General features: G+C 46.4%; 1 protein-coding gene across 1 annotated transcript in view; it reads left to right on the forward strand.

The window, feature by feature from the left end:
- Positions 1-6,274: 6,274 nt before the first annotated feature.
- LOC117875981 (cell surface glycoprotein CD200 receptor 1-A-like) overlaps positions 6,275-16,117 on the forward strand; it is a gene marked incomplete in the record, with an annotated part of 28,907 nt that continues 19,064 nt past the window's right edge. Inside the window, 1 exon segment of the mRNA XM_034767673.1 lies at positions 6,275-6,662. Coding sequence (XP_034623564.1) covers positions 6,575-6,662 — 88 coding nt within the window.

A 16,117-nucleotide genomic window follows, 5' to 3' on the forward strand; every position in this document is an offset into this window, starting at 1 on the left:
GATCATCTTCCTCCTTCTGTTCAGGTGAAATCAGAGTTATACATTTGTTCTGGTAAGAGCCTCCTGCATGATTCTCCTCATGACCAATGGAACAGAGGTTGGCTTCAGGTGTGCTGGAGACTCAAAGACAGAAGCAGGGGAACTTCCTGGAAATAGCACCCTGCTTCCTTTTCCCCACTAATCCCCCATCTCAGCAACTCATCCAGCCTTCTCCGAGTCTTTCCCTCTCCTCAAGGGGCTTCACTACTCAGTCAGGCACCCTCCTCTCCAAATGTGCTCAGATCCCTTTGCCCAGCCTGCAGTAGTGCTGGTTAGACATCTTTGTAAAAGATACGCTCTAGTTCACAGATGAGCTATTGGACTAGAAGAAGGAATCACTGGGTGATGTTCTGTGGCCGGTGCTGTGCAGGAAGTCAGACTACAGCAGAGGTCCCCAAACTGTGGGGCACGGCCCCCTAGAGGGGGGCGGAGGAACATTGGGGGGGTCATGACTGGGGCCTGGGCCAGCCCCCACAGGGAGCTGGGAGGGAGTGCCATCCAGCTCCACTCCTGGCCCCAGCCCCGGCTGCTAGCCCCAGCTGCCAGCCCCTATCCGGGGTCCCGGCTGCCAGCCTCGGCCACCAGCCAAGGCTCCGCTCCCACCCCCGCTCCCAGCTGTGGCCTTAGCCTCAACCCCTTTACCATTGTCCACATCCCCCCACCCCAGAGCCACGGCCTCGCTCCCGGCTCCAGGGGTGGGGTGCATGGACAGGGGTAATGGGGGGGGGGGCATGAGTTAAAAAGTTTGGGGACCACTGGACTAGAGGATCATAATGGTCCCTTCTGGCCTTAAAATTAACTTAACTTAAATCCACTGAGGATTTGCCCCTATAAATCTTTGAGAAAGCAGGTATTTCATTCTGGAGGCAGAAGGATTGTAAGAGACACTGGGTCAGATCCTACAGCGGGGGAGAGGAGTTTCCAAATAGATTTACAAATAAACCCACTCCTCTAAATCTGCCTTGAAGTGCTGGCAGAAATTCTCAGTATATTTATGATTATATACAATACAGACCACAAGAAGGATTTTAAACCTGCAGATTCAAGTTCAGGACAATTCTGGTCCTGCAACAGGAAAGAAAAGCTAACGGCACCGAGTCAGGGCTCAGTAATTTCAGTTTTGATATGAAATAAAAGTGCCTTTGATATGTGAGGGTGCTGCACTCTGCCCCTGCCCCTCCTACCCTCCGGGGGGAGTCACAGAAGAGACCATATTCTCATCAAGACTTTCAGGTGTGTGGGTGTTTCCAGGAATAAACAATACCAACTAACCACAGAGCACCTATGAAGCTGCTTCAGAAACAGCCCCAACCCCTTTACTATGTGACGTTCTCCCCCGGGTTTCACTTTATCACTCTGTTAGGGGAGCAGGTTGGTCAGAGTTTGTTGTTATTTTGTGGGACTGAACTGATAGGAAAAGACCCACAGTATGACATCCTTTATGGGGTGCTGCAGGTAACAGCTGAAGCTGGAGTCTATTATTTTAGTTGCCTTCGCAGTCACATTTCAGGTGGGTTTGCATGTTAGATTCAAGCTGTTTTGGTGGAATTCTTGGAAGGACTACGACTGGAATAGCAGAGGGGCTGCAGGGCTGGATTGAGGGGCATCGGCACAGCTGTGTGAGGCGCAGAGATGGAATAATGGGAGCGGGGCTGCAGCTCAACATTCAGGAACACTGGCAGAGCTGTATGGGGAGCCCAGAACGGGAATAGCTGTAGGGCTGCAGGTCAGGATTGTTGTCGAAGAAGTTTGTACAGCATCTGCCGCAAAAAATGTCTCTATCCAATGCTTTTGTTTGTTCACTTTTATGACCACACACAACAAACCTATCAATTTCATCTCGTTTTTTACCTGGGGGGGGGGGGAAGAGTTTAAAGATGAAAAAAAAAGTTATTTAGTAAAATCAACAAAGGTGGAAAAAACTATCAATAATTGTAAGTCTCTGAGGCAAATCATCAAGAAACAGGAAATTTCCCATTAAGCTTGATGTTCCAACTCTATTAGGCTAGGTATACACTACCCGCCTGAATCGGCAGGTAGAAATCGACCTCTCGGGGATCGATTTATCGCGTCCCGTTGGGACGCGACAATCGTTCCCCGAATCGACGCTCTTACTCCACCAGCGGAGGTGGGAGTAAGTGCCGTCGACAGGAAGCCGCAGAGGTCGATTTTGCCGCCGTCCTCACAGCGGGGTAAGTCGGCTGCGATACGTCGAATTCAGCTACGCTATTCACGTAGCTGAATTTGCGTATCTTAAATCGACTCCCCCCTGTAGTGTAGATGTAGCCTTAGTGTCTGTAGGGAAGTTAAAGGTTCTTTAAATAGACGTATCAGGGTGAGTAGTGCACAATGCACTGGACTGTAAATGCAGTCTTCCTGCCAAGTCCAGAACAATTCATTCCACTGATGGGACGTCGTGTGTGTTCTGTGCAGACAGGTAAGAATATCAATAGTGCAGAGACCAGCTCCCTTGACTGATGAGACTTTTCGCATGTATCTATTTAAGTCCAGATTACTGAGAGACATCATCACTCACTGGGGGCTCAAGGCCCAGGGCTCTGGGATGCTGTGGTTGACGCAATAGGCGAGATCCTCAGAAGTCAATGGAACTTGACGCCAATTTACACTAACTGAGGATCTGACAAAATAACCACCTGTCAATATTCAGGCTATATTAAGTAGTAATTTTACTCTCAAAAACTTATTTTTTATCTATACTTGGATAGTTACAACGTATCTTCCCGAATCCTGCAGCTGCTCTGTATATTGAATAAGTTATTATGATAAGTTCTGTTGTCAGGAAAGGCTGAAGCCTGAGCAAAACCACTTCAAACGGAGCTGATCACAGACTGTGCATCTCTCAGACAATGTCTGATGATACTATAATAAATAGACAGTGGATCTAAACTAACCCACGTTAAAAACCACAATGGAGAACCCATACTTCAGCTAGGAGAACAGACAAGAGCTGGCTTGAGATTGACAATGTGACAAGTCTGCATTCCATTTCAAAGAAATGATCCTGGTATTGACTCTTTGCTGTAGTGCTATGGTAAAACCATGCAACCCCACAGAACGTGTGCCCTCTGAGGCCTCTCAGGACTATTTGGTGCATGTGATTATACTGCTGTCAGGACTGTACTGTTGTCCGAAGAGATGCTGTCAGAGGAAATCATCACTACCCTCTCTCTCTGAGATTGTCTCCTCCCTTGGCTTCAGAAAGGGTCATCTCTGGTGTTCTTCCTCCCTCTCCAACTGCTTCATCAGTATCTCCACTGGGGGCTCTTCCTCCTCCCTTTTGTTCTCTGTTGGTGACCCTCAGGCCTCAGTCCTTGGCCCTCTTCTTTTCTCCCCTCTGCACTACCCAGAGGTAACCTCATACAGTCTCCTAGCTTCAGTTATTACCTTTAGCAGAGAGGGCTCTCAGGTCCAGCTCGCACCCTTCCCTCCCGCTCTTTGTCCAGACTCTTCTTGGATAATGCACAGACCACCAGCTCAAGTTCAACCCCATGAAATCCAAACTCCTCCCATTTCCTGCCAGACCTTTCCCTCTTCTTCCCCATTCTCTAGCCCAGCTGACAATTCCTCCAATCTCTGCGTTGTCTCAGCATCACAATCAACTCCCCACTCCCACCCTTCCAGTTTCCCAACATTCATGCTGTCAATAAATCCTCTCAATTTTCCCCTCTGCACGATTTCCAAATTCCATCCATCCTCCTCCATCCAACTTATCCAGGCCCTGATCCTCTCTCACCTTGACTTCTACACCTTCCTCCTCACTGGCCTCCCAGACGTACAGCTCTCCTCACCACCTCTGTAAAAGAGCCCAAGCTCCTCTGATGCAACAGAAACGCCAGTCTCTGGTTGGGAAAAGACAAAGGCATCTCCATTCTCTGGGGTGCAGAATCAAGAGAAAACATAAGTCCAACCTTAATCATTTTATATTTTGGTTCCCAGGCCCTTTGTTTATAGGACAGTTATTTTTACAAGAAAAAAAAAGAGTTCCAAAGCCCAGCAGACTCACTGCCTCTGAGCTCTCTGGTCGAACACTCTTGCTGTGAACTCCCTGGCTGGTCTCTGAGCTCCCAGGCCTCTCCCAGAAAAGATCAGCAGGTTTCATAGCTCCTAAATAGCAGGTCAACAGTGTCCACCTGCCAAACAAATCCAGTTGTTTAACCCTGGTTGTCCTGGATAAACCCCTACAGTAAAAGCAAGGGTAGCAGGGTTTCTGTCTGTATGTCAATTTGGGGTGAGATGCTGTTGACCCGGAAGGGTTCCTCCCTTGACCCCCTCCCCACAGGGTCACGACATTCATCCATACCCTTCAATCCACCCAAAGAATTTCCAGAAAATCATCTGCCTTGCCTGCTTCTATGTCCATGTCTAGCTCCTCTTCAAGTTCCCTGGGCTTCTGCATCAAATTCAAGCTCCTTTTCCTTCATGAACAAGGCTCGGTACAACTTAGATCTTCCCTAACTCTCTTTCCACCCTGGTCTCTTAATGTGTCTCCAATCAACCACCCCCTTCCTGTCCCTCTCCCACTCTCGGAGATAATCATGTTATCTGCTCACATGCATTAGTGGTTTCTAGATTAATGGTAATCACTCGGGAAATAGACCTGAACAGCAGTGGGGGAAGCTCATTGAAAACCTCTGCTCAATGCACTGTGGAGGTCTAAAAAGCAAAGAAAATGTTCAAACGTATGAGATGGAATGGAAAATATTATAAAACAATGGTATGTCCTCCTATGCAGTACTGTGCTCAGTTCTGGTCCCGAGGATACAGCAGAATTAGAAAGGGGACAGAGGCAGATGGCAAAAATGACTAGAGACATATGTGTGAAGAAAGACGGGGGCTGTTTACTTCAAAGGAGATGAGCAAGATGGAATATAATAGAGGTATGTGTATACAAAATAATGAATGGTATAGTTAAAGTACATTGAGTATTTCTATTTACCTTCTCTCATATTACTAGAACAAGGAGCATTCAATTAAATTACATTTAAAACTAATAAGAAGAAACATTTGTTAATATAACATAGTTTACCCATGGAACTCATTGCCACATGATATTATTGTGGCCAAGGACTCAGGACTAGACCTTTTTATGGGTACTGAGAACATCCACAATAACATTGGGCAGGATAAAAAAAATTATAAGTGAGATAAACTGTCATGCTTCCAAGTATAAACTACCCCTCACTGGCAAAGATTAGGAAGAAACTGCCTCTAGGATAATCCATAATTGTGCATTATGGGATTTTTTGCATCTTCCTCTGAAGCAGTTAGTACCAGACACTGTCAGGATGGTGGACTAGATGGACCAATGGACTGATCTGTTATGGCAGTTCTTATGTTCCCTGTTCTTTTCTCTATGCAAATCTGACACCTGGACCCCACTCCCTGGCCTGACCTGGCCTGCCTCCGCCTCTCCTCCCTTCAATAGGCCTCCAACTTTTCCCAGGAGGTCTATAAACCCTGATTCTGCTAGCCAAGAAGTGTTAAAGTAACCACAAAAAAATACAGTCCAAAGTCATGGGCCTTACAAAACACATGCCGACCTCTCTGTTCAGTCTGCTTTTAGTTACAACTGTTACTCCCTTTTGGCTGTTATTCTGGATTTTAATTATTTTGTGTTATCCATTTGGCCAGCTAGAAGCCCCGGCACTTCTGTGGGACCAGAAAGTTCTGCATGTGAGATGCTGTCGGCTTATGAGAGAAGTAGCCAACCCTGAACCTGACCTGGAAGGGTCAGTGAGGAAGAGGAAAAACGGGGCCATTGTCCTAGCAAAAAGACAAAAATCTTTCAACCAGGGAGATGGGCCAGAAATTGGTGGGGGAGACAGCTGCCAAGCTGGGAAGGCTAAAGAACTTGTGTCCAAAGTTAAGTAAAAAATAGAAGTCTCCCCCTCCCCCCCTTCACTACACATTCTCTCCTCTGAGGTCTGAGTGGGCCTCATTGTTTAAGAGCAGGATTAAGGCCCTGATCCTAACAGGGACAGAGCACCTCCTGCAGGCAATTATTAAAAGAGGTCTTTGTATATAAGGTCTTTTAGAATGGAAGCCCTTCAAGGACTGAACTTTTCTTGTCTGTGGAGCGCTGAGTGCACTGTTATTACTGGATGCTCTAACTCCCCACAATTAATATTCCCTCTCTGACAGTAAGCCCAGGCTTGAAGAATATGCTTCATTTTTACTTAATTCTGAGCTCTGCTGTGGAGTTTATCTTCACACATCAGCACTGTGAGGAGAGCCAATGAACGGAAGGCAGAGCTGCTCAATCTGTTTCCTCAATGTTCGCTTTGGCTCTCAGCACAGGAAGCCTAGTGTCATGAAAAGGCAGAAGAAGGAGCCTCTCCACCTCCAAGGAGCTAATCAGTCAGGAGCAGGCGGAGTTGGGGTGGAGGAGAGGTGGGGAAGTGGAAGAGGGAACAGAGACACTGGCTGGCAAGGACACACTGTCACAGAGGGAAGCTCCCCACGTCTGCAGCTGGGCTTACAGCAGGATGGATGGAGCAAGTGAGCTGTGTGAGCGATGAAAGCAAAAGCTGACATGAATTGTGTTGGGAAGACTTTTTGTGCCTTCATTCTGCTCACCGTCGCTGTGGCCATGGTACCAATGGGTAAGTTGGACTTCTCTTTGGGACCAAGCAGCTGCTATGGATAGAGGCAAGGGGAATGTGCTAGGATGTTTCCTTCATGTAAATGCTGCACCTATCAGTGCTGCTTTCATTAAAGGATGCAGTCAATTATGTATTGTTACTGGCATGTTAGACCTACTCTTCATCCGCTACATCTGCCTGTGATCACCTAGGCCTGTTGTCGCTAGGCATGTGCCATGTATCTGGTTTACGTAGCAACTGGGACTGATTCACAGTTAACAACATTATCAGCTGCCAGAAAACTGTTCCCTGTGTCTTTAAATTCCTGTCATCCGAGAGGCTGATTTATTTAACAGACTATAGATCACACAGGGAATGGTGTGTGCAGCCCCATCTGTGAACCCAGAGCCTTAGCCGGGGCGGGGTGTGTGTGTGTGTGTGTGTGTGTATGTGTGTGTGTCTCTCTCTCTCTCCTGGGTTTTGTTAGGAAGGCTGGCGATAGTTCCCATGGGGTAGGGTGGAGGTCGTAAGTTTCATTCTGAGAACTGGTGGGAGATCCTATTAGGGAGTGGCAAGCAGCCCTGAGGATCCATTCTGAGAGCTGGTGGGAGTTTTACCATAAGGAACACCTGTCAGAGTTTGATCAAAAACAGCTTCTGTGGTGAAATCAGTATCATCTAAGGCTATGCTTCCTAACCTTTTAGGGCAGCTGTCTCAGTTTAATTAGTCTTTTAGCTGCTCCAGCTACTGTCTACCAGCTCCCATTCACTTGTATTTGTAGAGCTCACGATCTTCCAAGCCCCACTCTCGTGAGTGCAAAGCACATCCCTTGGGCTCACCACAGAAACTCATCACTAAACCAGGGAGAGGCAGTCTCATGCACCAGTCACAAAAGCCTGAAGTGTTAATGCTAAGTACACATACTGGCAATGAGGAACTGGTCTAATGTGCTGAGCTGTTCAAACACAGGCTTCAAAGATAGGTCTCACTTCTCTAGTGCCTTCCACCAGAGGAGTTTAAAACATTTACAACTGTTGTTTAATTCAGCCTCAGCACCCCTGAGAGTTAGGGGTCTCGTCCCCATTTTACAGATGGAAATACTGAGACACAGGAGTGTTAAACAGCTCTCCCAAGGTATAACAGTGATTTCATGGCAGAGTCAGGGGTAAAACCCCAGGGTCTTAAATAGAGCTGGTCAAAAAATGAGGATTTTTTTCTAGAAAAAAATTGACATAAAAGAAAAGAATTCATTTTCACTGAAATTTTCTGAAGAAAATTTTAACTTTCAGTTAAAAACCTGAAAACCTCTCAGCCACAACCCAAACCTTCTCAGCCAGAAGGTCTTCGAATTTTTTTTTTTTTTTTTGACAAGAAGATGGAATTTTCCATGGAAGGCAGATAAGTTTTTCACAAAAACAATTGTTTAATCAACCCCCCAATTTTCCACAGAAAAACAGGTGACAGAAAATTTCCCAGCAGTGGCTACTCTTGAGTGCTCTGTCCACCAGACCAGGCTGCTTCCCTCCCTGCATAAGTTGAAGGCAGGAGGCTGCCTCAAAACATGTAGTAAAACCAAGGCAACTCCTCTCCAGTTCCTCCATTCTGGCCTCCACTCCCTCACAGACCACAGGCTTAGTGGCGTAGATGGGCCCAGTGCACATACATGGACACATCTGTCCCCACACAGTACCAAAGTTATTGGGAGCTCAGAGTCCCAGACAGCTTCTGGGGGCCAGGAGTGGCTGTAAAAATGAAATGATGATATTTGAAAAATTGTGCACTTTACAGGACTCAGCCAGACCTTAACTACATGAACCTTTTTCTTAAATTTCCTACTGCTGCACTATCAACTGTGCTGCTGCACTAGTTTTAGTGACATGGGAAGCACTAGCTTAGACAAGGCGCAGATGGTTTAACAGCTATGGTGTCTAGTCCTTCTCTGAGCTGTGTTAGATCAGTGGTTTTCAAACTGTGGGTCACGGGTCACGGAATGTAAGACACTGGGTCGAGATGGCTCTGGTCAGCACCACTGACCGGGCCATTAAAAGTCCCGTTGGTGGTGCTACCCGGCTAAGGCAGGCTAGTTCCTACCTGTTCTGACACTGTGCTGCGCCCCAGAAGTGGCCAGCAGCAGGTCCGGCTCCTAGGTGCGGGGTCTCCGGGGTTCCCAGCCAATGGGAGCGGCGGTGTGTGTGTCTGCGGGCAAGAGCCACGCGGAGCTGCTTGTGTACCTCCGCCTAGGAGCCGGACCCGCTGCTGGCCCCTTCCGGGACACAACACAGTCCACGGTGCCAGGACAGGCTGAAAACCTACCTTAGCACCCCTGCTGCGCCACTGACTGGGAGCCACCTGAGGTAAGCCTGCACCCCAACCCCACACCCCAACCCTCTGCCCCAGCCCTGAGCCCCCTCCCACACTCTGAACCCCTCATTCCCAGCCCCACCCCACAGCCCACACTCCCACTCCCCAACGCTCTGCCCCAACCCTGAGCCCCTCTCACACCATTCATCCCCAGTTCCATTGGGTCACGGGCGTCAATAATTTTCTTCAACTGTGTTGCCAGAAAAAAAGTTTGAAAACCACTGTGTTAGATGACACATCCTTTAAAATGCTGGTGGCCAGGGGAGCTGGAACAGTTTGTATAGTGGGGGTGTTGATAGCCATTGAACCAAACTGTAAACCCTGTATAGAATGGAAACCACTTCCAGCCACTGGGTGCAGCCACACCTCAGACACTCCTAGTTCCAGCGCCTATGTTGGTGACTGGTCTATACTAGTGATTTCACCATTGCAGGCACCAGAGCCGCAGTAGTGGGAAATTGTAAGAAAAGTGCCAGTGTAGAGACGGCCTCAGTGACTTTCCTTACTGGGTTAAGCAGTGGAACACCCCAAATGTCTGCATATGAACATCAAGGGAAGAGTGAGCAGTGAGGGGAGGTGTTCCATGGGGAGTTCTTTTAAGGTTGATGCAGCAAATTTCTATTCCTACTGGCCCACAGGAATTGTCATTCTGGATGAGACCAGTGGTCCGTCTATGCTATTGGCAGTGGCCCGTGACAGTTGGTTCAGAGGCCGCTGCAAGAAACCAACATGGGCATTACAGGGCCTGATTCACCACTGAGTTACTCCAGCTTTACAGACCATGATCGGTGAAATCAGTGGTGTCACACCAGTGTGAAAGTGGAGTAAAACTGTACACTAGCGTAAAAGTGGAGTAACTCCGGTGTGAATGGAGCTCATGGAGCAACCTGCCCATAGTGGGGGTTTATTTGCATACATAGCTTCTATCTGAACCTTGACTTCAATGAGTGATCTTCTTTCCTTAATACAGATTGTGGATTCTTGTTTTTTGGTGTATGTTTCCCTGCTCCCTCTATCACTTCCTACCTCCTGCAGCCCTGCCATCCTCCCAGTCACCTGCTCTCATTCATATTGGAACTCTACTCCTGATTTAAGACTTCATAGGATGGGGGAAATATTTTGATAAACTGCCTCGGTCTTCATCCCACTCTTGTTTTAGTGCCCCCTTTCTTTATTGCACTGGCACCCTGATGTTTATTTTAACATTGAAAATGTAACACACTAAAGGGCGGGAAACCATTTGATTATTTTTCTTAACCAACTATTTAAATAGTGTTCTGTATTTTTTTTAAATCATCTGAGACTTTTTCAGATGATCCCCCCCCCCCACCACACACATAAATTCTTTAAAGGCAGATCCTGTTTTAGAACTTCAGAGTTGACATTTACATCGTCCTGACCAAGGACCGTTGTGCTTGAATGAGTCTCATTTTGAAACCCCAGCAGTAAGAAGGTTTGAAAATAGCATCCTGACCACATACAATATTGTATTTTCTAACTCTGACATATGAGTGTGGATGTACACACTGTTGAAAACTCACTGCTGTTCTTTTTTGTTTTTGAAGACGTGATCATTTACATGTACATGGAGACGCAGACCTTGCCTTATATAGTTTACAGTTTAGGGGCCAGATCCTCAGCTGGTGTAAACTTTTAACTCCATTGACTTCAATTCAGGGATGATGATTTACAACCATTGAGGACCAGCCCTTTGTGTTGTGCAGAATGAATGATTCCAACCCGTGACAGTACGCTGGGTGTCTGGACGTCAGACCCATGTTAAAGTGGGGCTGCAATCCTTTTTTTCTTTTAGGCTGTGTCTATATTAAAACATAGCCAACCTTTCCTAGCCTAGACATGGCCTGAGGGTTGAGTTATGTGCTTCTTACATTGCTGAAGTGTCACTGGAAGACTCCACCCAATAAGTGAGTTTTCAGGGAGGAGCTGAAGAAGAGGAGGAAGATTCTTTGGTGCCCAAGTAGAAAGAGGGAATTCCAGGCGTTTGGGGTGGCATGGAAGAAGGTGTAAAGACAAGAGGAGTGTTTAGGGGTGAGGCTTGGGCAGGTTAAAGGGAACGAGAAGGTAACAGGAAGAAATAAGAGCAGAGAGTTGGGCAGATGCAGATTTGTGTTTAGCCTGGAAAATGAAAACAAGGAGTTTGGATTTACATGTATTAATTAGCATTGTCAGTGTGCTCAGCCCGGTACAGTACATATAGCTGAAGCCATTCCTTGGCCTGGAGAGTTTACAGTCTAATGATAAACACATCACAGACAGGCCACAACGAGGAAACCAGAGGTGGGGATGACTTTGTGGGGGATGACTCAGTAATTTATCTGTAATGACGAGAAGAAGCTATCCAGGGTGGGGGAGGGATTCACCCAGAGGAGTGACATGGTAACAGTGGCAGAAGCAGCAGGGAATGAAAGGAGACGCTGGGAAATGAGAAAGCAGGAAGTTTGTGTAATGGAAGCAAGAGATGACTAAATAAACTAGGGTTAGCATGATAGAGATGGGGTGGGGAGCACAGGTTTAGAGAAGTTGTCAGAGAATCAAGAGCCTGGATGTGGAGATGGGAATGGGGAGCTGAAGGTGACACCAAGGTATGAATCCACACTGTCCTTATTTGTGTGTGATTCCCTTCAGCAAGCAACGGAACCCTTATCTCCTATATCTCACAGCTGCAGGGAGATCTACCCAACACACTAACTTGTTTTTTCTACTAGTAGTACATACCTATTCTTACAACTGAAAAGAACAGGCTGGTGTTCAGAAAATAAGTGTGTTTCACAAACACTTTGGGCCACGATCATTCCTGGTGTAACTCCATTCACTGCCATTGAGTTATACCAGGGATCCGTTAAGTTGTCTGTCTTTTATGTTCTGCCATCCCAGCTTTGCTTAATGTCACAGATACACAGTGACAGAGTATAGATACAGATAAAAGACGATACGTATTCAGCATTTTACACCTGGCCTCTTTCAAGCAGCAAGTATTGCCCCTTGAATTGCATCATACTGTAACTCATGTAACATTCATTCCGGAATGCAATCAGTCATCTGCTTGTGGTATATCAATTGTGAGTTTGTTATACCACTAATTTGAATATGTTATAATCTGTTGCGTGTGGGGCCATGCACAGAAAAGTTAAAAAGGGTTGTTGCTGCAGGAAATCAGTGTACAATAGGACTATCTCTGAGCAAAATCGTCAATCTCTTTAGAGGGCAAAATCTCCTTAAAAGCTTCAGTTTCTTAAAGAGGCTATTAAGGAAATTAAGTAGTCTCAGGGCATGAGATAAAAGTTCAGTCATGGATGTGAAACTGAGTTTCACCAATTTGAAATCTACTCAATATGAAAAGAGTTAAAAGTCTTTTCAGGTTCTACACCTGCCTCCAAGACCCCCTGTGGTTTTACAATCATATTTTCCTATTTTTAAAAATGTTTCTCTCTCCTTTTGCTGTGTGAAAGATTCAAAGAAACAGGAGAAGATGACTAAGTCACTGATTATAGATGAGAAGCAGTGAAACTGACTATACCCAAAGTGCTGTCAAATGCACAACGTAAACAAACGAAAAAAAAGGAGAGAAAAATATTTTTCCCCAATCGCTTTCAGTTACCGTAATCTTAGGTTTTGCACGTGGTAGCTGACAAATTTTCAAGACATACATATGACTTCTAAATTGACTGTATCTGTTTGAAAAAAAAAAACCCCAAAGGAGGGGAAATGGCCCATTTTAAACAAGAAAAGGTGTAAATAGTGGGGTGCCCTAAAAACCTATATTAGGACCAGTGCTATGGAACCTTGTTTAACATTTAACGACTAGCATATTGTTGAACAGAGAAGTGGTAACACTTAGAGATGGTACAGAAATATTCAGGTGAGTCAAAGTTAGAGAATATTGAGAAACTTGAGAGGTTTGGAGATCAGGGCTTAGACTGGGGTTGGGAAAGTGGCGGTATTCTTCCAAGCTCCACCATAACATAAGCTCCACCCACATGAGCCTCCATAATGAAACACTGCTCACACTTGATTTTGTGTACAAAATATGAATGTGCAGCTCTCTGAGCTGCACTAGATTGGACTTCTTGAGCTTGACTTCCCCTCAATGGGGCCCATATAGGCTCTGCTAAGCTCCTGGGGCTGGGCTCCTTCTGACTGAGCAAAAAAAAAAAAGTGGTGATATCTCCCAAACGTCACTGACATGTGGCACAAAAATGAGAAATTGCTCACAGTTATGACCCACTGTCTTCTTTTCTACTCAGGGAATGAAATAGTTAATATTTAAATTATCATCCCTGAGTGAGTGCCTCACTGAGATGAACAGGACACTTCACACCTCTCAGACCCCTTGTTCAAGGCTCTCTGCAGACATCTTTGTATTGATTATACACAGAAAGATAAATCGGTCTGAGGTAAGGTGTGAATTTACACCACAATCGTTATACCGGTATGGCTCCCCATTTGGACACTCACATTCTGGAATAAGAACGTGTTTTTCTGGTATAACTTAAATCACTTCCAAAATGACAGAATGTAAACTGGGAAAAGTCACCTTTATTCTGTAATAAAAGTATCTATACAGGGAGTAATACCAGTATACATAGACCAGTATAGTTTTACCACTCAATTTCCCTGTGTAGACAGGCCCTAAATTCACATTTTTCAAGGTTTTCTTTGCAACCATATCAGCTATAGACTTACACTTTTTTCAAATGAAAGCAGAGATTCTGGAAGACCAGATCCCAGCTTCGGAGAGGTGACAGTATGGCACAGGCCTATGGTAGGCACTGGCTGTTTCTAAGCTTTTATCTAAGGATAAAAATGTTTACGGAATATAAACCCTCATGCTTCAGGACATAAAATAATCAATAATTGCCTAGAGGAATCCTCAGCAGCCCCTGTAGAGCTGCTTTAAGGTCCTGGCAGCACAAAGGCACCTTAGCATATCTGCCCCAGCGATGGGTCTGAACCAAAACCACTTCAAATCTGAACATCCCCAACTATGGGAAAAGTTCATGGCTGACAAACTGGGAGGAGAATAAGGCTGAGGACAATTTCCATTTAGAGACAACCATTTATCCTGAAGGATCTCAAAGCATTTAATAAACTATATATACACAGGAATCACTTCACGCAACACTGAAGTATAGCCACCTCTGGGGCAAAAATAGCAAGCGGTTAGCAATACCCACTGCCACTTCACTACAGTTTGGGACAGAAAGTGAAGAAGAATCCCATATCCAACTGAAACTTTGGGGAGAATTTAGGGATGCTGAATTGGAATCTGGCCAACATCACGCCCTGATAAGCTATAGCACCCTGGGTCTTTTTTGTAGGCCTCTCATCTAAATGTTGACCAGGCCCAATCCTACTTAGCTTGTGAGATATAAGATTTAGCCCCATCCCATTTGAAACTAGCAGAATTTACATCCTTTGGACTCAGCGTTATGCAACATTTTGCTCCATTCTGTGATAAGGGGGGAGAAGAAATTGCCCTTGAGCACTTCTTCCTGGTGTTGGATACACACCATTTCCATACTGTGATGATCTGGAGGAGAATGAAGATGGCTGCAGGCTGGACAAAGGTATCCAAATCCTTTACAACCCCACCTTCTCCCTCAGGGTACATCTACACTTAAAACGCTACAGCAGCACTGCTGAATGGCTTCAGTGCAGACACTCACTACGGCGACAGGAGGGGCTCTCTTGTAACTGTAGTTAATCCACCTCACCAAGATGCGGTAGCTAGGTCGACGTAGTTCTCTCAAGCCCGGGGGTTAGGTCGGCATAGCTACGTCTCTCAGGGGTGTGGATTTTTCACACCCCTAAGACATAACTGTGCCGATGTAAGTTTCCTGTGTAGATCAGTCCTCAGGCTCTCTCCAGCTCAGAGATGGGACACAACCTTCATGGGGAAAACAAGCCACGTGTTAGCTGTTTCCTGAGAAATGGTTAATGGGGTTCTAACATTAGATAACGGCCTGTGCTAATAATAATACTTTGCCCTTCCACAGCATCTTTAATCAGAGGCCTTCAAACCAGGTTATTAACATGAATTAATTAAACTTCACAATATGCCTCTGAGGTAGACATTACCTCCATTTTATGGATGGGGAAACACAGGCACAAAGCTCATGCTTCTAGCATCATACATTATATCAGTGGCAGAACTAGGAATAAAGACCCTGATTCATATTTACCCTAAGGCCTCTTTGCCCCACTCTGGCAGTTAAAGACAAAGCACATTATTGTTTTTACACCCAATTTAAGGTCCCTACTAGAGTGGTGGAAACTGGTCTAGTGGACATGAAGCTCGGGCCCAGAATTTTTTAGACTCCTGCTTAAACTATCCTGCCCAGCTAAAAGCCTTCTCATTAAAACAGGATAAAGGGGAATTCAAAGCCACCCTATAACTTTACTGTAAACCTAAAAAAGAAAATTTTACACAAACACAATTCAGCAGCTTTCAAGCTGACTGATGTGGCTTGTGGACTGTGAATGACTTGTACCTGACTCATTCCTGGCCATTTGTGATAGAAGCTGATGGAAAGGTGTAGCAGAAAGCAGCACCTCTTTTATTTCTTCTTCCTTTCTTGCCCCTGGTGATGTACAGCCATTATATTGGAGAAACTGTACCATACTTAAGAGAGGAGGGTCCAATAGGCCAGTAAACTGATGTCACACTTATTTGTCAAGAAGGGTGCACAAGAGTGTTACTGTCATGTAGGGTTACCATATTTTGAGTGTCCAAAAAGAGGACACTCCACAGGGCCCCGGCCCCGGCCCCGCCCCCAGCCCCGCCCATGTCCCCGCCCCAACCCCAGCCCTTCCCCAAAGTCCCCGCCCCAACTCCGCCCCCTCCCCTGCTTCCCGCGAACATTTGATTCGCAGGAAGCCTGAAGCAGGCAGCAGGTAAGCTGGGGGGGGGGAAAGGAGGCGCGGCCCCAGCGTCTCCAGCCTGGCTCGGCTCCTGGGGTGCTGGCCCTGGGCCAGCCCCTGGCCCAGTACCGCCGGCCCCGGCCCCCGGCCCCCGGCCCCACACCCCCGGGCCGGCCCCCGGCCGAGCACCGCCGGCCCCGGCCTGGCCCCCGGCCCAGCACCGCTGGCCGCCG

This window comes from Trachemys scripta, chromosome 1 (assembly GCF_013100865.1).
Source record: "Trachemys scripta elegans isolate TJP31775 chromosome 1, CAS_Tse_1.0, whole genome shotgun sequence".
Taxonomy (NCBI): Eukaryota; Metazoa; Chordata; order Testudines; family Emydidae; genus Trachemys; species Trachemys scripta.